General features: G+C 57.7%; 1 protein-coding gene across 4 annotated transcripts; it reads right to left on the bottom strand.

The window, feature by feature from the left end:
• Window positions 1-11: 11 nt before the first annotated feature.
• On the bottom strand, window positions 12-17,522 carry TBKBP1 (TBK1 binding protein 1). 4 transcript variants are annotated; one of them, XM_070226213.1, is made up of 10 exons: window positions 17,397-17,522; window positions 15,213-15,472; window positions 14,703-14,825; window positions 14,357-14,461; window positions 13,193-13,373; window positions 12,416-12,588; window positions 12,184-12,245; window positions 3,504-3,622; window positions 2,548-3,269; window positions 12-1,575 (listed from the first exon to the last, which is right to left on the bottom strand). In XM_070226213.1, the coding sequence occupies exons 2-10, from the start codon at window positions 15,435-15,437 to the stop codon at window positions 1,447-1,449; spliced, it is 1,839 nt and encodes a 612-aa protein (XP_070082314.1). In that variant the 5' UTR covers window positions 15,438-15,472; window positions 17,397-17,522; the 3' UTR covers window positions 12-1,446. The 4 variants fall into 4 exon arrangements, with proteins under 4 accessions (XP_070082314.1, XP_070082315.1, XP_023508424.2 ...); XM_070226214.1 differs by having other exon boundaries at window positions 12,416-12,591; window positions 14,357-14,455; XM_023652656.2 differs by having other exon boundaries at window positions 12,416-12,591; window positions 17,397-17,431.
• Between the last annotated feature and the right edge of the window lie 4,947 nt (window positions 17,523-22,469).

Here is a 22,469-nt window from a genome sequence, read left to right as displayed (position 1 = left end):
GACAGAACACATATGGAACAGGTAAGTTTTATTTGGACTTTCAACTTTTTCAGAGAGCTCAGGGGCCCTCACCTCCCCTCTCCAGTCCCCCTTCCCCATTTCCCCTCCCAGGGGGAACACACAAGGTACAATGCCATGTGTCTCTGGAGTCCTTGGCCCCTTCCCCGCCTGACACACCCCTTCACTCCCCTGCGTAGAGGAGGAGGGGAGAGGTGTGAGGAGGTGCGGGGCCTGGAAGAGTTGGATCAGAATGGTACATGCACTGACAATAGCGTCCACTGCCACCCACCCAGGACTGAGACCCAGGAGAAGCTCACAGTGGAGGGGGTTGGAGTCATCGTGGGGTGCAGGCTCTTGCCGTAGGAAGCTCCCCAACTCAGCCCTGGGGACCCCCTGGCCTCCTGCTTACCCGTCCTTCTGAGGGAACGACTCTGAGGTAGATTGCACAGAGGGAATGTGGGTCGCGGGGGCGTGGGAAGGGGGTTAGCTCTTTTGAAGTTGATCTCCACAGCACCCTGGGCCCATCCTCAGGTTCTGGCCTAGGAGGCAGGGCTGATGACACCCACCCAGCTAACAGAGGCTGAGTCACACCCAGGCTCCAGGGCCCCTGCAGTGTCAGGGACCCAAGGGGAGTAAGGGTGGAGGGGAGCATCTGCCTTAACAATGTGTGCCTCGGTACCGAGGCTCCAGGGGGAGGGCATGGGCCTGGGAGGCTGGCACAGACAGTCCCCTGGCCTGAGGGTCATGGTGCAGGCCCCCCCGGCCCTCAGGGCAGCCTCATTAGGCTGGATCTTCCCAGTCCTCCAGGATCCTCCTCTCCTCTCCCACCCTCCCTACTCCCTAGGGTGGGCAGAAGGGGAGAACAGGGCTGGCCTGCAGGGAATGGCAAGAAACAAGACGCCTCCTTCCCCAGTGGAAGCCCACACCACAAGCCACGAGCTGGCCACAGGACAGAGGAACCGGCATCAGTGTGCAGGGCAGGCCCTGGGACCCCACAGGGAAGTGTTCTCCAGACAGAGCACAGCTTGAATAAGACGGACATCGGGGGCGGGGCTGGGGCAGCTCCTGGAGTCCTCTGATACCCTCCCCCTCCCCCAGGCCCAATCACTACACACTTTCTTGGATCCAACCCTGTCTGAGAACCAAAAGGCAGAGGAAGAGGCTGGGGTGGGGTATGCCCCTCCCCATCCCAGCCCAGATCCCCACCTCCCAGCAGAACTCAGGGAGCTGGGGAGCCGCCTTGGCTGACCTCCTGGGAAGAGCCAGGGCTGAGTGGTGCCTGGACCAGGGAAGACGGCACGCACATTGACTCAGTAGCTAGTGGAGGTATCTGGGGGTCGTAAGGAGCTGGGGCCCCCCACGAGATTCATGCAGCATTCAAAGTGAGTGAGTGAGTGGGGATGATGGGAGAGGGCAGAGAAACAGCCAGTGGGTGGGGGAGGCACCCTAGATCTTGCTGTTCTCCAGGTGGGAGTCAATGTGTTTGATGAGGGCATCATCTGGGTACCCGACAGGGAAACCCAGCTGGCAGAGGGGGCAGCTGCGGATGTCAGAGCCCACTGTCTCCATCAGAAGCTGTGGAGAGAGGGGGAAGTCACTTTTGGTCCCCAATCCCACCCACGGTCCCCACATCCCAGCCTGTCCTATCCTGGGACCCAGGGCAGGAAGGGCTGCAGCATGCAGGAGTCTGGGCACCCTTTCTCCAGCACTACCCACTTCCTCCCCCCTCCCGGCCCACCTTCCACCAGCTCAGCGTCCACTCCCCCAACCCAGGGCATAAGGTCCCCAAGAGGTGTGTATGAGGAGGTGTGTATGCTCAGCCTGCCTGGGCATCTGCAGTAACGAGCCAAGACCCAGACATGTCCCAACAGTGACTAAGACACGGCTCCCAGATAACTCAAAGCAATGGATAGCCTCAAACAATGTACATCCCCGAAATACTTTTCTGTCTGGTTTGAGTATATTTTGGTCCTTCTAGGTGGCAAGGGTTGGCTCTGACATTCAGGAAACTCATTATTTCAGTGAAATGATAGAGCCTTGAGATAAGGTGTCTTCTGGGAAGGACAGAAAAGAGTAGGGGCTGTGAGACCTGAGGGCAGGAACTACATGAACCGGCCTATCCCTGTGCTGAGGAGACCGCGGGCAGCATGGCCTGCATCACCAGTACAGCAGATGCTCACTACCAAGCCAGGCGCCATGCAGGGCTTTGGGCTCACTGCCTCCCTGGTAAGAGCCTTCTAACGAAAATAAATCCAATCATGGTCCTCATTTTGCAGATGAAAAAACTGAGGATCAGAGAAGATAAGTAACTTGCTCGAGGTCCCATAGCTACTAAGCGGTGGAGTCCGGAATCAAAGCCAGGACTCCCTCTGAAGACCACGCCCCTAAAGACGACACTAAACAAGGTTCAATGGTGCAGGCCCCAGGTCACGCCAAAAGGCCTCGGGAGAGCGGGGAGAAGGCCCAACGCCCGCCCCAGGGAGGCAGGGCTGGCCACAGGACCGGAGCCCCGGGGCCGGGTGTGGAGCGGGGCGGGGCGCCACTCACGTTGATGGACGGCCAGGACTGCGCGTGCTCGGCGTGGGCGTAGGCGGCGGGCGACTCCGGGACCGGGAAGCCCGCGCAGAAGGAGGCGCAGCGGATGGTGCCCGCCTCGGGGCTGGGCGGGCTGGCGGGCACGGCCCACTCCTCCTCCTCCGACGGCTGCTTCTCGAAGCGCAGCCGGATGCCCTCGAAGGCGCGCCGCGGGCTGAGGGGCCTGCCCGGGCCGTAGAGCTCGCCGCCGTAGGCCCGCGGCTTGGGCAGCGTGGCGGCCTCGGCCTGCAGCCAGGGCGGGGAGGCGCCCGCGTAGCCCGCGCCCTCGGCCATCTCGGAGTAGCTGCGCCGGCCCTGGAAACCGGCCTTCACGTGGTGGCTGGGCGGCTTGGCGTAGGCGCGCTCGGCCAGCGTCCTCTCGCCCGGCGGCGGGGGCGGCGGCGGCCGGGGCTGCGGGGCCGGGCAGGCGGGGGGCCCTGGGGAGCGGCGCTGCGGGCTGGGGGTCTGGCACGGCGGCGGCACCGGCGAGCGGCGCTGCGGGACGGGCGACGGGCAGGAGGGCGAGGCCGGCGAGCGGCGCTGCTGGGGCGAGGGGCACGGGGGCCCGGGGGAGCGGCGCTGGGGGGCGGGGGACTGGCACGGAGGGCACGGGGGCGCCGCTCGGGCAGGCGGCGATGGTGAGGGGCACTGGGGGGCCGGGGAATGGCGCTGCGACAGCGGCGAGTGCCTCTGGCCTGGAGGAGAAGCAGGACGGGGTGGGGAGGAGACAAGACGTCAGAACTGGGGAGCCAGGGGCTTGCCGGGGACCCGTGCCCCCCCACCCCCACCCCCACCCCCGCTCTACTCCCAACGCGAGTTAAAAGGGACCAGGCACCAGGAAGGGAAGTGGAGGGTGGCCCAGGACGCAGGATGGTGGCCATAGCTGCCCCTCCCTCCGATCCGCTCGGGCCTCCCCTGACCCGGCTCACCGCCGCTCCGGGCCTGCTCCTGCAGCAGTGTCCTCAGGATCCTCCCCTGCAGCGAACTCAACTCCCGAAGCCGGCCCAGCTCCTCTGTCAGCTCTGTGTAAGCCAGCGCCAAATTCACCCTGAAGGACATCCCAGCCCCCGGGTCAAGGCTTGACCCCAGCCTGCCCTGACCCTGAGGTCAGAGGGCAAGGAGTGGGGAAGAGGAGGGAAGTGGGTTTACTGCCACAGCTGTGGAGGAAGAACCCAGCATCTGGCCCTCCCTTCCCTCCAGGGCCCTCCTACCCCAACTGGAGAAATTCTTTTGGGCTTTAAGGTCCACATCAAAGACCACCTCTTCCAGGGAGCCTCCCTCTCCTCCCAGTGAACCTTACCTGGGGCTAGGGCAGCGGGATAGGCTATGGGCTGGGGATAGGGAGCTCAGTGAGTCCAAGGGGTCCCTGAATGCATGTGTTCGCCGAGCCGTGTCTGTGGCCTGAACACATCGCATACGTATGTGTGTTTTTCTAATCTGTGCACAAGCTGTGGTGGGCAAACACGGATTCATCAAACAGCTGCACTGAATTTCTGGTAGCTTTTGTCACTGTGAGTTCTCTCAAAGAACTTGTACTAAAAGTGTAAGCGCAATCCGTGTGTTGGGAGCAGGGGTCCAGAAAAGTCCTCACCTCTGAAAGACTAGGGACCACCGTCGCACAGTCTATGAAGAGCCCCATTCACTAAGTGGAGACATGGCTTCCTGAGGTGCCAGCTGGTAAAACCCGAACACAAGTCCACCCAGCTCTGGGGCCGCTGCTCTCGCTTCCGGCTCAAAGCTGCTTCTGAGCTCCTTTCAGCCTTGCACCTCCCAGGATCTCCAGGGAGCCCTCAACAGTGAGATCTCTGTGCACCACCCACCTCCGACGGGCACCCCTCGCAGTAAGCACGTATCAAAGGTTGCCTTGTTCTGGAACTTCACTAGGAGTTCCCTGAAGTTGGGGATTATATCATTGTATCATTTTCCCAGCACCTTGTCCAGGGCCTGGTACCCAGTAGATGTTCGGCAAGTGAATAATGAATTGCGCCTCTCCATCCATTTTTCTTTCTTCTTCCCTTTCTTCCTCCCACTTCCTGCTCAGGCCTCCTGGGTACCCACCCTCACGAAGCTGGAACAGACTCAGCTTAGCAAAGATTTCACCCACTTCCTTTCTCTTTGGGTCACTTTAACCCAGAACCACCAAAGGTTATCACTCAGCATTGCCTCTCCCCTCTCTTCCATCCTGGCCTGCACACCTCCAGGAGCCCTGCCTACCTTCACGTGAGGCTCTGCTGTGGCCTTAGGTCACTGTCTTCATCCCTGCTCTGGGCTTGGACAGAGCCTGAGAGGCAGGGGTTTTGGTTTCCTCGGGTCCCCCCACCCCCGCCCCCCATCAGCAAGTCCAGAAGGGACTCTGGAAGTTTGGGGAAGTTGGAGCTGGAGAGAAGTGGAAGGCAGAGGCTCAGCCACTCCAGATGGAGCTCCTCACAGGGGAAGCCCTCTTGCCCCAGCAGCTGTAGGGCCCTGGGCAAGAGTGAGAGGTGGGTGGGGGGTAGTTCTCCAGACCCTGAGGGCCTGTCCCCATCCCATGGTAATGGACATGTGAGATGGGATGTATGTGGATGGGAGGGAGTTAAGGGAGGTCAGTATGATGAGTGTGAAGAACCGGTGTGAGAGTGAGCGTGTGTATGTGTGTGTGTGTGTGACCCCGGAGGAGAGGAGGGGAAGTCGTGAGGTTAGGGCTTCAGAGGGCAGGAAAAGCCGAGGTGCAGAGGCTAGATGATGACTGAGCTCCCTCGCTCTCCGCTCACTGGCTGCCTCTTACTACTCCTGGGGCAGAGCTGGGCGTGGGGGAGACAGTGGACCCTCCTATAACAAAACTATTTTTAACCCATTTGGGCCAAAGCCAAATTATGGCAACAGGCTGAGATTCTAGGGGACGAGCCCTCTTCTTAGGAAGGGAGAGTGCTCACTCCCCATCTGAGGGTGGAGAGGGACGGCCCAAGCAGAGAGGAAGGAGTTCTTTTGGGAACCCCTGCTGAGGCCCTTGGCCCTCGATCCCCTCATATCTCAGCCCTTATGTTTGCTAAGTGTCCTGTGTTCCCCCACCTCATCTCATGGATCTGTGGGAAGAAATGGCATCTCCCCACTCAGACTGAGAGGTCCAGTCTGTGTGCCCACATTAAATTGAGGACTCCTCAGTGGAAAGCTCCCCTCTTCAGAATGAGGGCAATCTGAGGGCAGGAGCTGTGGCTCCCCCATCAGACTGGGAGCTTCCAGAGGATCATGCTAACCCCTCAGTGGTGGGGGCAGGAGGGGGCTCTGGGCAGGGCATTGTGTCCCCCTCTGACCAAGCAGCCACAGTTTCTCTCCCCATCTGCCTTCACTGCTGTATCTCAGGTGACAGATACAGGTCGTCGCTTTCACACGCCGCCTTGGAGATCTCACCTGCCACACTCAGTTCCCAGGCCCCTATCTCTCCCTTGCTTGCCTTCCTCTCCTTGTCAGGAGCTACCCCAGTTTCCACTGCCCAGCTCCTAGCACCCTCTTCACAGCAAAACAGACAAGGCAGCAGACAATGAAAAGAAGCAGCGCCATAGCCCAGACCGCCCAGCCCGTCTCCCAGCTCTGGCTGGGAGCGGGCGCCAGGTGGGCACTGGCCTCCTGGAGCTCCAGGCAGCTGTTACAAAGACCTCTAAGCCCCAAGCAAGTGATGGGACCTGACCTCCTGATGTCCCAAGGCCCTCTGGGACCTCCCCCTTCATCGGGTGTCTCTTCCCACCTCTAGATGCACAGGGCTGGGCTGCTAACTACACTAAGGACCTGAATGACTCACGTTAGAAAACAATGCCAATTCAGTGGAAAAAATCTCAACTTCACAACACAACCAAGAGTCGCACACGTGCACCTGAATACACATTCCATTTCCTGGCCCTCTGGCCCACACCTGAGTGCTATTTTCCACCATCGCGACTGTTTGGGAAGGATAGGTCAGGGGCACAGCAGCAGGTGGCTGCCTTTGAGGGCTTATTTATTGCTTAAGTTATTGGGGAGAGTTTTGTCTGAGTCTCTCCAAACCTGGGAGGGACCCAGGGACAAAAGAATCACAGATAAGCTGTCTGAGCCCTTATCACAGCCCACTGATTGTGCTAAGAACTTTACTTAATCTTCACAACAACCCTTCAGTGTTGCCACTGTAATTATCTCCATGTCACAGATGAGAAAACTGAGGCTTAGAGAGGTTAAGTCACTGGATCAAAGTCATAAAGGCTAGGGGTAGTGGAGTTGCTGGAATGGGAGCTCTGGCCTCCTGGCTCCAAAGTCCAGGCTACTGACCACTCAGCTATATACTGCGTCCCAAAAGGATCAGGAAAGGGGGCAAAGGAGAGATGGAAGGCAGCAGAAGGGAAAGACGGTGAGAAGGAAGAGGCTGGGGACCTCGGAAGTGGCCTGGGAGCCCTGAGCGTCACCATCTCTGCCCTGGGAGGGGAGAAGAAGGTGCTAGACACATGTAGAACTTGAAGATCAGAGCTATTGAGAGGCTGGCTCAAGGTCACAGAGCAGTGGTGGCACGGTGTGGGGATTCAAACATGCTCTTGGCACCTCAGCCTGCTGAGTGCAATGGCAGAGCTGGCAGGAAGGAGGGCTCCCTCTGCTGCAAATCTTTCCACCCTTCACTGACTTATTCTTTCATTCATTCTTTCCACCGGTAATTCAGGGATCTCGGAAATGCATCTGGAAACAATAATTTTCACTGTTATTGATAGAGCAACCGAGATGACAAAGGTTAGAGACATAAGCATCCTCCTGTGTAAAAGGCCTCTTTCTGTTCCAAACCAGCTGGGAGACACATGGGCTTCCCAGGTCAGTGCCTTCGCCAGGGAAGTGCACTGGGTGCCCCGTGCTGCACTGGAGCCCCAGTGAGGATGCAGCCGGGTGGGAATTCAGGCCAGTGTTGGGTCATGGGATTAGAACTAGGGATGGGCTTGAGGTCAGGATTAAGGCTGGGTCAGGGTCAGATCAGGGCTGGGGTTGATAGCTCATTTCCTATCAGGATTGTGGGCAGAGGTAGGGTCAGGATGAGGGATAGGGTTAGAGTCAGGGATGGGATCAGTATTAGAGTTAGGACTGGCATCAGGATCAGAGCTGGTCCCGTGGTCAGAATCAGGCTAGACTGAGAATCAGGAGGCAAACAGACATCCAGCATTCCCAGCCCTTCCATCCTTGCCCATCACTGCCCCCAGCTGCCCCCAGCCACCTCACCCCTGTGGGGGAATTTAGGGACCAAACTTTCCACCACCCACAGGCACACCCAGCATCAGTCTTCCCACCCGACCCGCCCGACCCTCTGGGAGGGGACCTCAGGCACCGGGCCGTGGAGCGGACTTGAGGTTGCGGGCCGGGGAGAGGAGGAAGTCGCTTTGCAACAACCCAGTGCTCCACCACTTCCTTTCAGGCGCCTTGAGCCCCTTCACTCTCCTCGACCAGCTATGACTTGCGGTCCACAGAGCCCGGCTCTTCATGGCAGCCCCTGCCATGCTTCCAGCACAGCCAGATGTTCACTGTGTCTAGGCGGCTCCCCAGCTGCAGCCGAACTGAGCAGCTCCCAGTGGGGCTGGGAACCAGAGTCCCCGTTTAGGAGGAGGCCACACATCCCAAGCTGCCCAGGACTGTCCCCGTTCACGCTAGTTGCCCCAGCATAAGTATTAATAGTGCCCCCTTTCACTTTCAAAAGGGATCAGGTTTGATCAGCAAATCATCTGGCGGCCCCTCATATAAGGGCCTCCTACGTGAAGAAGGACCTGCCCCAGAGAAATCCCACAGAGGCGCTTGCTGGGGACCTGCTTGGTATCTGCACTGAACTTCTCTGATTACTTAAGTTCTTCGTACCTCAGTTTGCTCAGCTGTAAAAGGGGACAGTACCTTCACCAGGGTTTTTTGTGAGAAATGAGATTTTGGAGGTAAATCGCCTCGCGTAGTGTCTGGATGAGGAAATAGGGGAGTCCCTAGGAGACAGGTGGAGAAAGGGGGAAACCAGCCTGGATCCCTTTTTGGAGACACAGCTCGATGACTCTGGTTTAAGAACGAGGGGAGGATGTGGAGTTTCCCATCTAGGGAGAGGACGCGGTGCGAGCTGCTCTCTGCCTTCCTGGCAGGGAGAGGGTCACAGCCGGTTCAAAGCCCCCTGGTCCCTCAAACCACAATCAGGGGGGAGTGGTGGGCCCCAACTTTAGGGCCGCTCCCCACCCTCAGGGAGCCCCCAGGCTGCAAGTGCTGAGGGGTTAATTCCTGTGAGCTGGTGCCCGGGCTGAAGGAGATTTGAAAGAAAGGAAGTAGGGAGGGTGAGAAGCGTGAAGGGGGAGGCCCTGGGCCCGCTGGTTCTGGGGCAGGAGGCTAAGCTCAGGGTACATGGGGGTCTCCGACTTCCGTCCTGACCCACCCCACACTGCCCTTGACCTCTGTGCAGAGTTTCCATCCTCTCTCTCAAGTTCACACTTCTCCCCCACCACTAACCGCAGCCCACGCAGAGGCTTGTGGGCGGAGAGAGGGGGTTGGGGGTGGGCGGAAAAGGGCCCAAGCTGCAACACTGAGCCCCCCACGTTGGGGAAAAAGAAAGGCCTATAGTCTTCCCCCTCATCACTCGCACTGAGCCCCCATCATCTTACAGGGGGCTCACATCATGGATGGGCCCCCTCCCCTCTGAGCCTTCATTCCTCTTACTGAGCCCCCACCCACTCAGAGCCCTCAGCCCCCTCAGGGAGGCCCCCTCCACAATTTCCCCTCCACCCTCAGCACTGGCCACACCCTTAGAAGGGCCACACTCAAGAGCTGTGACTCTGGGCTGGGCCCAGAGGGGAGGGGGCTGGGGGTTCTGCACCTCTCACCTTGGCCGGGACCCTCCTGGGGTCCTTACCTCCCTGTGCACCCTCAGGAGCAGGGTGGTCTCCACTGCCACCTCATCCCTCATCATTGCCTTTGGCCCCTGAGTGACCCCAGTGGCTCTTCCTCTGGGGCAGTTTGTCCCCCTGGGCACCGGCCACCAGGTTCTGGTCTGACCAAACAGCAGGGAAATCTTGCCCAGAGGTCAGACCTGGAGGGGGCAGTCTGGTCTAGTCCGGGCACCCATTTTCAGAGGAATATTGATAACCAGAGTTTATGGGCCAGGGGCTTGGATGGGAGGGTCTGGGGTTGCCCCCTCAGCACGGTAGCACCCCTGGAGGGGAATTAACAGAGAGAGGCAGGAGCAGTCTAAGGGAGGGGTTTTTTGTTTTTGTTTTTTTTGAGGAAGATTAGCCTTGAGCTAACATCTGCCGCCAATCCTCCTCTTTTTGCTGAGGAAGGCTGGCCCTGAGCTAACATCCGTGCCCATCTTCCTCCACTTTATATGTGGGACGCCTACCACAGCATGGCTTGCCAAGCAGTGCCATGTCCACACTCGGGATCCAAACTGGCAAACCCCAGGCCGCCAAACCAGAACGTGCACACTTAACCTCTGTGCCACCGGGCCAGCCCCTAAGGGAGGGTATTTTAACAGCCAGGACTCCCACAGTAAACCTGGCTGCCCTGGAGGTGTCCAACCGAGAAGGGTGAGCACCTTTCGGGGAGACACAAGACTCCCACATAGAAGCAGGCTGGACTCAGGAATTTCTGTGGGCCCCTCTTCTGCTTTCACACCCCCACCTGGATAATCCAGCCCCTGCATTCCTCTCCTGGGAAAGCCCACATGTAACATTCCCACTAGCCTGGAGGGTCAGGCTGAAGTAGAAGGAAGAGGAGGGGCTGGTGGGGAAAGTGCTGAGAGCAGGTAACTGAGGCCTCCTCAGGTGGGAGGACAGGGGAGGGAGCCTCGGGAAGCAGCCTATTACCAAAAGGAGCTGAGTTTATAAGAAAATAAAACTACCGGGGGAGTGAGGACTTCCTCTGAGAACAAACTCTTGCCAAGCTGGGGCTGTCCAGAGATGCTTGGCCTGAAAGGAAGTGTGAGGCTGGGCAGGCTGGTTCCGGAGGCCCCGAACCACAGGGACAGAGGGGAAGAGCCGGGAGGTCATCTTTGGTAAGACCAGCTCAGGACAGCCTTGAGCAGAGCCCAGCTCCCTCTGGCCAAAGGGACTCGGTGAAGAGATCCCTTGGGGTGGGAAGGGAAAAGCTCTTCTGGCCAGATAGAGGCATGGATGGTAGGACCTCCAGAAGTACCTTCTAGGAGCGTTCTCTCACTCACTCACATCCAGCCTTGGCCTGTGGGATCTACCGCCCCTTCCCCGGCTCCCCCACCCTCATCACCTTCTGCTCACATCTCTCGGCAATGACTGCCTCTGAGCCTGTGAGGGAAATCTGGGCCCCGAGAGGTGAAGTCAATAAAGCTCAGCATCCCTGGAAGGGTCCCTGGGATTCAAAGCCTGGCTGTTCCAACTCCAGCCCTGCCAAAAATATCCTCTCTCTGGATTCAGCCAACTGGGGGAGCCTTCACTGCTGATCTTCTGAGAGGATGGGACTCTGACCCAAAAAGGGCCCTACAGTGTGACTTTTGAGGCAAGCTAGGATTCTAGAACATGCGTGTGCATGTATGTGTGTTCTGGATCTGGGCACATGGGCTATGATGGGCTCTGAGCCCCAGCTACAACCTAGGGTGGACCCTTTCCACAGAGGCCTCCACCACCCCCCAGCAGCCTAGTGAGGGGTCCCACCCACAAGTCTCACAAACTGGGTTCTCACCCCCCCAGTTATCACAGCTCCACCCAGGCCCTCACCCCAGGGTGCAGAGGGAGGCGAGGGGTATCCCAAACTGGCCAGAAGCTGGGAGGAAGGTGAGGAGGAAGCCTGCTGGGAGGAGGACCCCTGGGGTCCTGAGCTGGGTATGCTGTGTGACAGAGGGTTACTTCCTGCCCCTCTCTGGACCTCGGTCTCCCCCGAGTCTGTGCCACCCATCTCATCTTGGGGAGAAGGCTTAGGCGGAAGGCGGTTTGTGCTCTATTTCTCAGAAAGTGGGAGAGGATGAGTTCGGGTGCGGATGTGAGAGGCATCAGGCTGACTCTCCCTCGCTCCCCATGCTGCCCAGGGGCCCCCAGCTCAGGGTCCCCACTGACATAGCTTCCTCCCTACTTCCTGCTGCCCCTCTTTCCTGGCAGGACTCCCCAGGGACACCCCAGCAGAGCACATTCTAATTCCCACTCGCTGCTGTAAGAACTCAAGGAAAACCCTCCTCTCCTAAGCCCCAGCTTTCTGCCTCCTGAGACAGGAGATGAGGCACCACAAATCCCGAAAGACCATCTCCTCCCTCCTGGCCGGAGAGGAGAAGGTCACCCCAACTGGCTGGGCCTTGTTACTGGGACCAAAAACGGGGCCCCAGAGAGGCCCAGAAACTCACCAGGGGACACAGAACACAGCAGCCAAGCCTCTGAGGAAGTCTCTCTCAACCCCTGACATCGCGAGAGGACATGGGTGCCAGAGAAAAGCAAAAGGAACGTCCCAGAACCTGAGCACACCCAGAACCTCACCTCCTTCCTGTGAAGGATGCAGGGCCACACAAGCAATGCAAACCCACAGCCCTGATGGCTTGGAAGAGAGGTCCCCGACAACGCAGCCGGGGAGAAGGGAACCAAAGGGGCGGTCTGGGAAATGCCCCCCTGGGGTGTGGAGGTTAAGAGGGGGAGGACTGTAGATGTGACTCACTGGTCATCTCCAACTCTCTTCACCCATGCCATGTCCCGCTCCGACTGGGTGGAGGCCAGATCCTAAGGGGGAAGATTGGGAGGTCAGACCCTTGCCAGGACTCCCCTGCTCCATGTGTGTACTCAGTAAGAAAGTCCTGAATTCTAAAGGTTGCTCCCAGCAGCCCCTGGATCTCTACAGGGCTCTGGAGGCGCCAGAGCAGGGGCCCGGGGTTGCCGACGCTGCTGCCTACCTGGGCCCGGGTCTCCTGCAACTGCTTCAGCTCCCCCTGGAGCCGCTCGCACTCGGCCTGCAGCTGCTCCTCCCGGAGCTGAGCCCCCCGGGCCTCTCCCTGGGCAGCCTCCAGAGCCTCTTCTAGCCGCCGCCGCTCCAGCTCACTCACGCTCGGTGTGGGGCCTGGCCAGCCTGCTAGCAGGGGACAGGACAACGTCAAGCTGGGTCCAGCCGCTGGGCACCCTCCACCGACAGCCAGAGCAGCACAGAGGGAAATGGGTGAGAAGTGCAGCATGAGGGATCCAAGAGAGACAGCCAGAGGACAGATAGCTCGGGTTAAGAGATACCTCTACCAAGGGCAGTGGCGAAGGATGGGCTGAGCTGCTTTTTCTAATCTCCCTGGAGGCTAGGGAAAAAATAAGGAGGCCTCTTGAAGGGCTTCCCTGGCCAGACACAAGTGTCTGAGCATCCTCAGAGGCAGCTCCTAATCACAATCTAAGACAGGCCGGGGACTCTGGCTGGGGGCACCCTCTGCTGGCCTATACAGGAATTGCATGAGGGAGCCAGAGAATGAGGGAGTTAAGACGGGGAGGTCAGCGAGAGAAACTGGGGTAACAGTGGATGGGGTGAGGGACTAGTTGGTAAGAAGAAAAGGGGCGATTATAGGAGAAATTTAAGACATTATAATGGGATGTCGACTATCAATCCAAGAAGCTGGAGATGTCCAATGGTGTTGAAATGGGGGGTTGGCTGGGGGACTTTGGGGTAGGAAAATCAGGGCCCGCTGAGATCTCACCGTGACTCAAGCCAGGTCCCCCTCTCAGGGCCAAGTAGTGCAGGTCCAGATCAGCACAGGGTGGGGCAGGGGCCGGCGGGGGGCTCAGGCTGGGGAAGGCTGCATCCCGGAGGCTTTGCTGCTGCCGCAGCTGCTGTTCCAAACCACAGATCTGCCGCAGGTGGGTCTCCACCAGGGCCCGCTGCGGGAGGAGACAGAGGGTGAGGGTGTGCACAGGGCCAGGGTGCTCCTGTGAGCCCCCAAGCCCAGGACTTCCCCATGTCTGGGTAGCCATCACCCCCCAAACTGAGCACATGTCCCAGCTCCACTTTCCAAGTGGCCATGAGTGCGAGGTCTCCTCTCCCAGCAACTGCAATGCAGATGTTTCTGGCCACTGCCCCTTGCAAGGTAGAGTTAATGCCTCTTCCTGTCACTAACACACAGGGATCCTTATAAGAACCCTGTCCAGACACTGCCACCCCCTCAGAAGCATAAGAACTTCTATTTGCATATGTGACCTAACCACTCTGGGCTTCATCTACCTCATCTACAACATGGGGATAACCACACCTACCTCTCAGGTTTGTTATGACGATTAAAATGAGTAAATGTATCTAGAAAGATAAGAATGGTGCCTGGCACACAGTAAGTGGCACATAAGAGTTTATGATGATTAAGGCAATGCATTTTTACACGAACACCCCACAATAGTTCTGCGAGGTTGTTATTTGCCCCGCTTCTCAGAGGAAGGATGGGGGCTAAGCGCCCTGACCTAGGTCACAGCCAGGAGTGGACAGAGACCCCGTCTCCTGATTCTGACACCTGCCCACCTGCTCACATGCGTGGTCTTACTCTGACTCAGAATCACACACATGCCAAGACCCACCGCATTCCCACAGACGCTTCTGGTCACCTCTGCCCTCACCTACAGCCTTCCGGGCACAGCGCTAAAGCATAGGGGTGACCCAGCATAAGACTCAAATATACAGAATGGGGTCACTCACATAGTCACCTCCTGTCACTGCATGGCCAGGATGTACACAGAGCCCCATTCACAAGACTAAATGGGCACTCACAGACACAAACAAACACAGAAGGGGACACCCCACAAGCACACACATGGGGTTGCACACAATCATACAACCAGGGTCACACCCCCAAGCACCCCAACTCTCTGGGCCTCACCATCTCCCCTAGCTCCGTCTCCAGGTCGTTCTTCTCCACGCAGAGTTTCTCATAAGCCTGGATCATCTCCCCGAGCTGTTCTTCCTGCTCCTTATTCTTCTGCAACTGGACGGGGCCCAGATCAAGTCAGGCCCATCCTTGACTTGGGGGCTGAGCAGCTCCCTGCGCCTCCCACCCCGACTCCCAGCACCCAGTGGAGGGGCGGGAGGAGCTGCAGCCAGTTCTAAGGAAGACCACGGCCATCTCTGACCAAGGAAGGCCAGAGGCTGGGGGGGGGTATCAGAAATTGACAAGAGCAAGGAGCTCAGGGAGCTCACATGGTCTGGGAGGCCTGCGAGAGACTCACCTCATGCTGGAACTGGTTGAGCTGTTGCTGCAGGCTGACCTTCTCCACCTCCAGCAGGGAGCCATCCTTGATTTCATACAGAGAGAAGCCATGCTCCTCTCCAAAGTCACTGATCAGTGGGTACTGCGGGAGAGGCAGGCCCTCAGGAGAGCTAGTGCCCGGCTCCCTGCCCAGGCTTCCACCCACTGGGCCCCCACCCCACATCCTGCCTCAGAGTCCTCGCCTCTTCCTCCCCACTCCAGTGGGATCTGTACATCCCAGTTCCCACCGGCCTGTAGGCATCTCCACCAACCAGATCTTTTTTAGATCCAAGAGATCCCTCCTGATCCCTTCCTGATTGGCACTGGACTCTCCAGAGTTCCCATCCAGAGCAGCCGCATCACTCGAGCTCTCAAGAGTGTGCACCCTGACCCCACCTTTGGATCCCCGGAATCTCTGCTGAATCCCCAGTTCCTGCCGCCCAGCACCCCCCCACACACACAGCCAGACCCCTCATCTCCAGGTTCTGACCTTGATCTCGTAGACTTTGAGGCGCCGTCGGAGTGTGGCATTCTCCCTCTCCAGGCCCCCCAGCCGCTCCTTGATGTCTCCGTAGGCTGTGATGAGGGCAAAGTGGGAGGCGGAGCACATGTCCCCCCCCAGGGAGGGGTCTCCAGGGGCATCCAGCCACACCTCACTGGGCCCCAGGGCCTCCTGGGTCAGGATGCTGATGTCATCCTCAAACATGGACTCCATGGCAAGGGCCCGGGCTGCGGCCCCCCCTGGGCCTCCTGGGAGAGCAGGAGTAATAGTGGAGAGAGCAGCCTGGAGCTCGTCCCATTCCCCTCGTCCTGGCCTGAGGAGCCCTGTGGCCAGTTGAGATGTAGCCTGGTCCTGCCCCGTCTCCCACAGCCCCTCCCAGACAACTAAGGCCCATCTTCTCTTCTCTGCTATCTTTGCAGGAAGGGCTGGGACCAGGGGAAGACTTGAGGGGAGGCGTGACGACCAGTAGGGACAAATAAGTCAGGCCAGCAGTGAGGAAGGGATCCTTCCGGAACCCAGGGAGACCTGTGGACAGGAGAGGGCTGCTGGTCCTGCCTTCCCAGCGCTGGCTGGCTGGACGGGGCCTGCCTTGACTCACTCCTCAGCCCCTTCTCCACCCCAGGCCTCACTTCCCCAAATACCTCTCCACCAAGCTCCTCATCCCAGGCCTCTGGCACCCCTGGCCCCTCCCTAAGGAAGGCCCAGTGCTTCCGGGAGGGTCAGTCCCCTACTGTTAGCATGTCCTCTGCTGGGCCCCCACCCAACTTCCCAGCTTCCTCCTGCAGGATCCCAGAGTTCAGGAAAAGGAAGTGCCTCCCCCACACCGGGGCTGTGGCAACCCTCCAGGCCCTCCTCACCCTGACCCGCGACCCACAGGAAGTCCTGGCCTGAGTGTCAGAGGGAACACCGAGGGGAAGGGACCTCTGGGAGGCAACACAGACGGCAAGGGGGCTCTGAGAGAGGGCCTCGGAAGAATTCAGGAGCCGGACCCTGGGCCTGCACCCTGGGAAATGGGGAGCCCTGCAAGGGGGCAGGAATGACTCAGGGCTCCCGAAGGAGTAGGCAAGGGGGTGCGCGTGTACTTCTGCTGGCCCTGTTTATGAATGTGTGTCTGTGGCTGGCATGTGTGGGGGAGAGTGTGTGTGTCTGTGAATGAGTGTAGGTGTGTCACAGTCAATGAGTGCCTTGGCGGGGCTGCGTGGGGGTCGGGGATGGAGTTGGGAAGTGGCCGGGAGGCCGTGTGTGTGTGTGTGTGTGTGTGTGTGTGTGTGTGTGTGTGTGTTTGTGTGCGCGTGTGTGCGTGAGCGTGTGTGAAGGGTGGGCACGTTCGGGGCCGTGTGTCACGTGAGGCACTATGGGAATGTCCGAGGTGTGTGCGCGCTTGCCGGAACGTGTGCGCGTAAGAGAGGGGGCTCCTGAGGTGTGAGCTGAGACCTGGGGTCTGCTCACGGCCAGGCAGCGGGCGCCTGGGGTGGCGAGGGCTCAGGCCGAGGCCCTAACACCGTCCCCCACTAAGTGCCAGGGAAACGGGGGCCGGGGCCGAGTAAGGAGTGTGTGCCCGGGTGTGTAGGGCCGGCCCCACCTTTAACCCTTTCCTCCCCAGGCCCATGCCCTCCCCCCAACTCCGCCCGCCAGCGCTCACCACACCCCCCAGACCAGACCCCCTGCCCGCCACTTCGGGCCCAACCCCACTAGCGGGGGCTCCGTGCCCTGGGCCGCCCCGCCAAATGTTTCCGTCCTCGGCATTCTCCCCTCGGCCCGGGTGAGCGCCGTGGAAGGCGGATGGGGAGGGGGTGCCTCCTCGGCCCCGGGCCCCTTCTGCGGCCCCTTTAAGAGCCGCCCTTTAAACCCCTTTAGCTCGGCGGACAGAAATTGTCGCCCCTCCCCTCTCGGGGGCCAAGAGCGCGCAGCCCCCTCCCCGCCTCCGGCCGAGCCCCGGGCCCTGCGGCCGCCGTCCCCGGCCGGGGAAGGGGCTCCCGAGGCGGTGCGGCCTGAGCGGCGGCGGCGCGCGGGCGACGCGGGCACTGCGGGCGCCCGGCGCCGGACCCTTCCCCTCCCCGCCACGCTGGGCCAACTGCTGGCCGACCTCCCGCCCCCTCCCGCCCACCCGCGACCCCCGGGTGCCGGCCCGGGGCCGCTCCCTCCCCCCGCCCAGCCCCGCCGGGGACTCACGGCTGCTGCCGGTTCCTGCTTGTGATCGCAGCTTACCCCCTCCGCCTGCTCCCTCCCCAGACGGGCACCGGTGCCCCCACCCCCCTGGCACCGCGCTCTGCTCTCGCCCTGTCGCCGCCGCCGGGTCTCTCCCCACCCCCCACCCCTCCCCCCAGCCCCCCTTCCTCCCTCCCTCCCGCCCCGCTCCTCCTCCGCCGCCGCCGCCTCCTCCTCCTCCTCCTCCTCCTCCTCCCCGGCTGCTCCGGGTTTCTCCAGCTGGGAAGGCGCCCCGGACCCCGCTGCCACCACCACCACGTGGCGAGGGGCGGCCGGCCCCCGCGGTGCGGCCCTGCATGGCGGCGCGCCCGGCGCCCCCCGGCTCCCCGCCGCGCGGCCCGCCGCCCGCGCCCCCTCCCCGCCGCCTCCCCAGCGCAGTGTGGCGTGGCGTGGTGCGCTGGGTGTCGGGGGCGTCTGCGGACGCTGCGGGGCTCAGGCGGTGCTTGGGGTTTTGCTTTGGGGCTGTATATTTGGGGGAAAGTAAGGTTATTTATTTGGATTTTTTTTTTTTTGGTCTTTGCTCTTTTGAGAAGAAAAATATTAGACCTACTCTTCATTGCTCTTGGAGGAGGGGCATTGCTCTGATAATAAATACACTAACCGCAGGGTCCAGTCGGAGAGATTAGAGTTAAATCTGTCACTTCTTCGGAAGTGAGAGTGAACTAAGGAGGTCAAAGGTTCATTTAGGAAAGGGGACAGCTACCCTCGCCACACACACGCAATCCCCTCCCTCAACACACAGAAGCACTCACAGGCCAGCGACGTGAAGAATCAACGAATTCCACCCTTTCCACAAAGATTATTTGAGCACCTGCCAAACCCCTGGGCAAGACAGACAATTTTTTTTTGCCACTTTCCCACTCTGTGACCTTGGGCAAGTTACTTAACCTCTCTAAATAAAGTTGAAGATAATTCCTGACCCCATCAACCATGGAGGAAAAATGGGGTTCAGAACTAAAGGTGCTGTGAATCTTCAGGAGGTGTTTATAAGCCATTTTGATTATTCCCTGATGGATTAAAACACGTGGGTAGAGGGATGGTTAGCCTGACTACTGGAGGGAGTGATGGGGGAACTCTGGAGGACTCTAGCTAACTGCTGACCAGCTGCCCCTAGAATCAGGGAATAGGCTGAGGATGGGGCTTTTGGTAAGCTTAGCATTTAGCTGTGAATCTCCCCATTTAGAGGGAGGGTCCAGGCTGCTGGGAACCTAAATCTACCTCTCTAGGGGGAGGTGGGATGAATCTGGAAGGAGGGGAGGAGGAAAGAAGAGGTTTCTTGCTTGCTGTGAGCTTTGAGAAGCAGCAGCAGCTGCCATCTTGCCCCACTGTAGGGAGAAGATTGGACAGAGTGGTGAGCTGCTCCTCCCAGGAGAGCCAGCAGGGGCCGTGGACTTTTTCTCTTCAAAGAAATTCTCACTAGCTTCCTTCCTCCTTCTGCTGCTGGGTTCCTTTTCTAGCCCAGAGCAGGAGGGCAGGTCAGCTCCTTGCTCTCTGAGGCACTACCTTTCTCTGAGCCCTGTGGGACAACCCACCCGCCCTCTGGATATGAAGGGCCATCTGTTACCCTTCTGAGGTAATCCTGAGGGCTGGGGAGATGTCACTTTCCTTACTACTGCACAAGTTCTCTTCTGAAGCAGAAGAATAGGCCAAAGATTGGATGCTAGGCTAGAGGGCGTCAGATTGTTTCTCAGTGAGCTGGACCTGTGAAACTGACTAGCAAACCCTCCCTCACTGGAAAGGGCAGTGGGCCCAGGTACTGCCTGAGTGCACACTCTGCCGGATGAGGTGGCAGCCCCCACTGCTGCTGGGCTGTTCAGGGTACAGCCCTGAGTCACCAGGCGGAGCACAGCCCAGTGGTTCCTCCTGGGTTCTCTGCAGTTGGTGACAAAAGCCCAATAGAGATTAGACCTGGCTTAGGTGCCCCTAAAATACCACCCCCCCAATCTGGACCTGATCTCATCGCATTCCCTTTCTTCCTGGTTCTGTTGCTCATACAGGACAGACAGTTCTGAGAGCAAGAGGGACTGGATCCCAACTGTCATCATATCCCCAGGTGCCCTGATGGTGCCTGCTTACTGTGCCTTTATTCACCAAAGGTTTCTTGAACACCTGTGATGTGCTGGCTGCTGAGAATACAGTGAGAAGCATGTCTCTGCAGGACAGACGTGTCTCTCTACCCCTCATGGAGCTTATATTCTAGCAGAGGAGTCAGACCAAAACAAAAGATTAATAAATGAAACAATTAAAAATTGTGATAAAGGGTAAAAGTACACAAGGGGCAGCAATAGAGAAGAATGGGTCAGGGGGAATCTGCCTTAGATAAATTAGTCAGGGAAGGTCTCTCTGATGAGATGACGTTTAAGCTAAATCTTAAAGGTAAGGAGTGTTCTTGGTCGAATGAATCAATGAATTAAGCAGTGTGACTGTAGATTAGTTACTACAGAGGTGAAGTAACTAATTTCACCTCTCTAGGCCTGTTTCCTCATCTGAGAAAGCCGGAGGTTGGTCTGAATTCCTTCTAAGAACCCATGATATTATCAGGGCGCATCATGGTGGAGACGAAAAAAAAAAAGGTAACAACCAGGGGCATGGGGAAGGGGAAGTGAGGTAGGAGCTCAGGTGGGAGAAGGAGAGGACGGAACGTGGTACACAGCTGGTCAGGCAGGAGCTGTAAGACATTTCTAAATGGTGTTTAGTAGGAGAGGACCCGCCTCCAGTAGTTCCTGTTAGGAGAGGCAGCACAAAGTAGGGCCCCGTCACCCTGCATGTTTCCTCCTTGGAAACCATCGGGGAGCGGCTGTCTCCCACTCCCGGGACCCTTGTTCTGGAGAAGGACTTTGTCTTTCCTGTCCCATTCTTGCCTGAAGAGAGTAGAAGGAGGTGGCGTTAGCAGCCGGTAAAGAGACTCAATCAAAATAGAACCCAAATGACTCAACTAGAACCAGGTGGGCAGGAAAACTAATTCAACACATGTGACAATGTAGGATCCGGTGCCACCTTAGCCCTCCAGTTCTGGACCTTAGAAAATTAGGGTTCAGTCTGGAGCCATCCTGGGACGCCAACTGCAGCTGCTGGTCGTCCATGGAATCGGAGGTTTGGGCAGTGGTGGGCAGACTCATCGCTTCACCAAGTCCGCAAATTCCTGTGGAGGTAATAAATGCACATCCTCTAATCAAATTAGCAAGGTTTGGGTGGGAATTTTTGTTTTTTAAATAACTATTTGTGCTTCCTATTCTCCACAACCATGTTCATTTCTGCTATCTCCCAAAGAGAATTTTTTAGAAGTTATCATATTGAATTTTTTAATACTTCCTATGTATTATTCATTAGAACGTGAACTCCACAGGAAGGAGATTTTATTTGCTCCATTCATTGCTGTAGCCCCAGTGCCCGTGTCTGGCACATACTCAATAATAGTTGTTGATCAATTAATTTAATTAATGCACGCGCGGGGCCCTGTGGCAAGAACTTTATATGCGTTGTCTTTCGTTGGGATCCCTATTTTACAGATGAGGAAGCTGAGGATCAGAAAAGCTGAAGAATCTGCCCAAGGTCATACTCAAAAGACTGCAATATTTTGAAGGGCAGAGCTCAGGAAATAAGAGGCATTCCTCATTGCTATGGAGAGCTTATTCATACAGAGCCATTTCTTAATTCTCTTTCCCTCAGGATGGCCACAGGCTGCCCCTCTGCGTCCAGAGCTGAGGCTGGATGCCAAAGCTGAGATGTACTTTCCTTTCAGACAAGAAGGTACATTTCACACTGAGGAGAGCTCAGCTCAGGAACTTATGGGCTGGGAGCACCTGGGAGAGGGAACAGCTCAGGCTTCATAGGCCTCCTGCCTGCGCTGCCCAGATCAGCTGACGGCGACAGGGTAATTCAGATGTGGAGCTTACTCAGCAGCCTGTGGCCTTTCTGGCCACCAGGCACCAACATCCTACCCTCCCCCAGCCCTGGCTCCTGAAAGCTTCTAGCTCAGAGGGAAAACGGGGCAGAAGTGCAGGGAGATGGTTCAAACTCCAATGGGGAGGAAAGTTGACGTTAGGGAAAATTGTCACCCCCATCCCTGAATTGAGAGTTCAACAATTGACAAAAGGTTAACAATGGAGTTCATGATAGAATTAAGACCAAATAGCTTTGCTATTTAATTCCCAAAACCGTTCATCCAGGGCTCTCCCTGCTTGTCAACTATAAGCTTGCTGGGAGCAGAGGCTCATGGGCTCATCCTGTAACCCGCATGCTACACGGGTATGCAACAGCACATGGGACAAGCACAGGCTTGTCAGTTCTGCTTGCTAGCCCACGTCACTTTGGGTGAGGTCCTTAGACCCTCTGTGCTTGTATTTTCTCATCTGGAAAATGGGACTAAAATGGTGCCTCTGTTACAGTGTTGATGAGGATTACCTTTATTACTCCACATAAGATGCTTATTACAAACCTGGCATCCGGTAAGTGCATAAAATGGACACCATATAATGACTAACTATTGACTAATCCTGTTCCCATTCCTGCAATTAACCCACGGTTAAGAGGCTTGCCTGAAGTCATCCAGCAAACAGAGGGATGAGCTAGGAGCCCAAGTCTCCTGAGGCCCTGCCATTTCCGGGTTTCTGGAGGCTCTGCCTTCAAGGGCTAAGTGATGCCATTCCAGAAACTCCCTGAGTTGTACTGACATGTCATTAGTTCAGCAAATATTTATTAAAGGTCTACTATATGTCAGGCACTGCTCTTGGCTGGGGACACAGTGGTAAATAAGACAGCCAAGGTCACCAAATTAGAGAGCTTACATTATAGTTGGGAAACTGGCAATAAATAAGTAAAATTTAAAATATACTTTTGGATAGTGCTGTGAAGGAAAGGGGTGGTTTCTCATAAATATGTACACCGTGGACCCTTGTCTTGTGTCACTAAGATGCTGTCAGCATCTGTCTGGGTCAGACCTGAGAAAACCCTAGGTTTTGCTATCTGACAGACCTGGGTTTGAATTCCAGCTCCAAGTGACCTTGGGCCAATGAATCCTGAGTCGTTTAGCTCCTC

This window comes from Equus caballus, chromosome 11, assembly GCF_041296265.1.
Source record: "Equus caballus isolate H_3958 breed thoroughbred chromosome 11, TB-T2T, whole genome shotgun sequence".
Lineage (NCBI taxonomy): Eukaryota > Metazoa > Chordata > Mammalia > Perissodactyla > Equidae > Equus > Equus caballus.
Note: the sequence above shows the minus strand (reverse complement) of the source record. Positions and strands in the feature narration are given on the sequence as shown.

Excerpts from the sequence above, each read along its gene's own strand:
- TBKBP1 (XM_023652656.2), bottom strand. The coding sequence starts at position 15,437 with ATGGAGTCCATGTTTGAGGATGACATCAGCATCCTGACCCAGGAGGCC. Across the intron at positions 14,462-14,702 it reads TCAACCAGTTCCAGCATGAG|TTGCAGAAGAATAAGGAGCA; the intron begins GTGAGTCTCTCG and ends GGCCCCGTCCAG. Across the intron at positions 12,246-12,415 it reads TGCAGGAGACCCGGGCCCAG|GATCTGGCCTCCACCCAGTC; the intron begins GTAGGCAGCAGC and ends CTTCCCCCTTAG.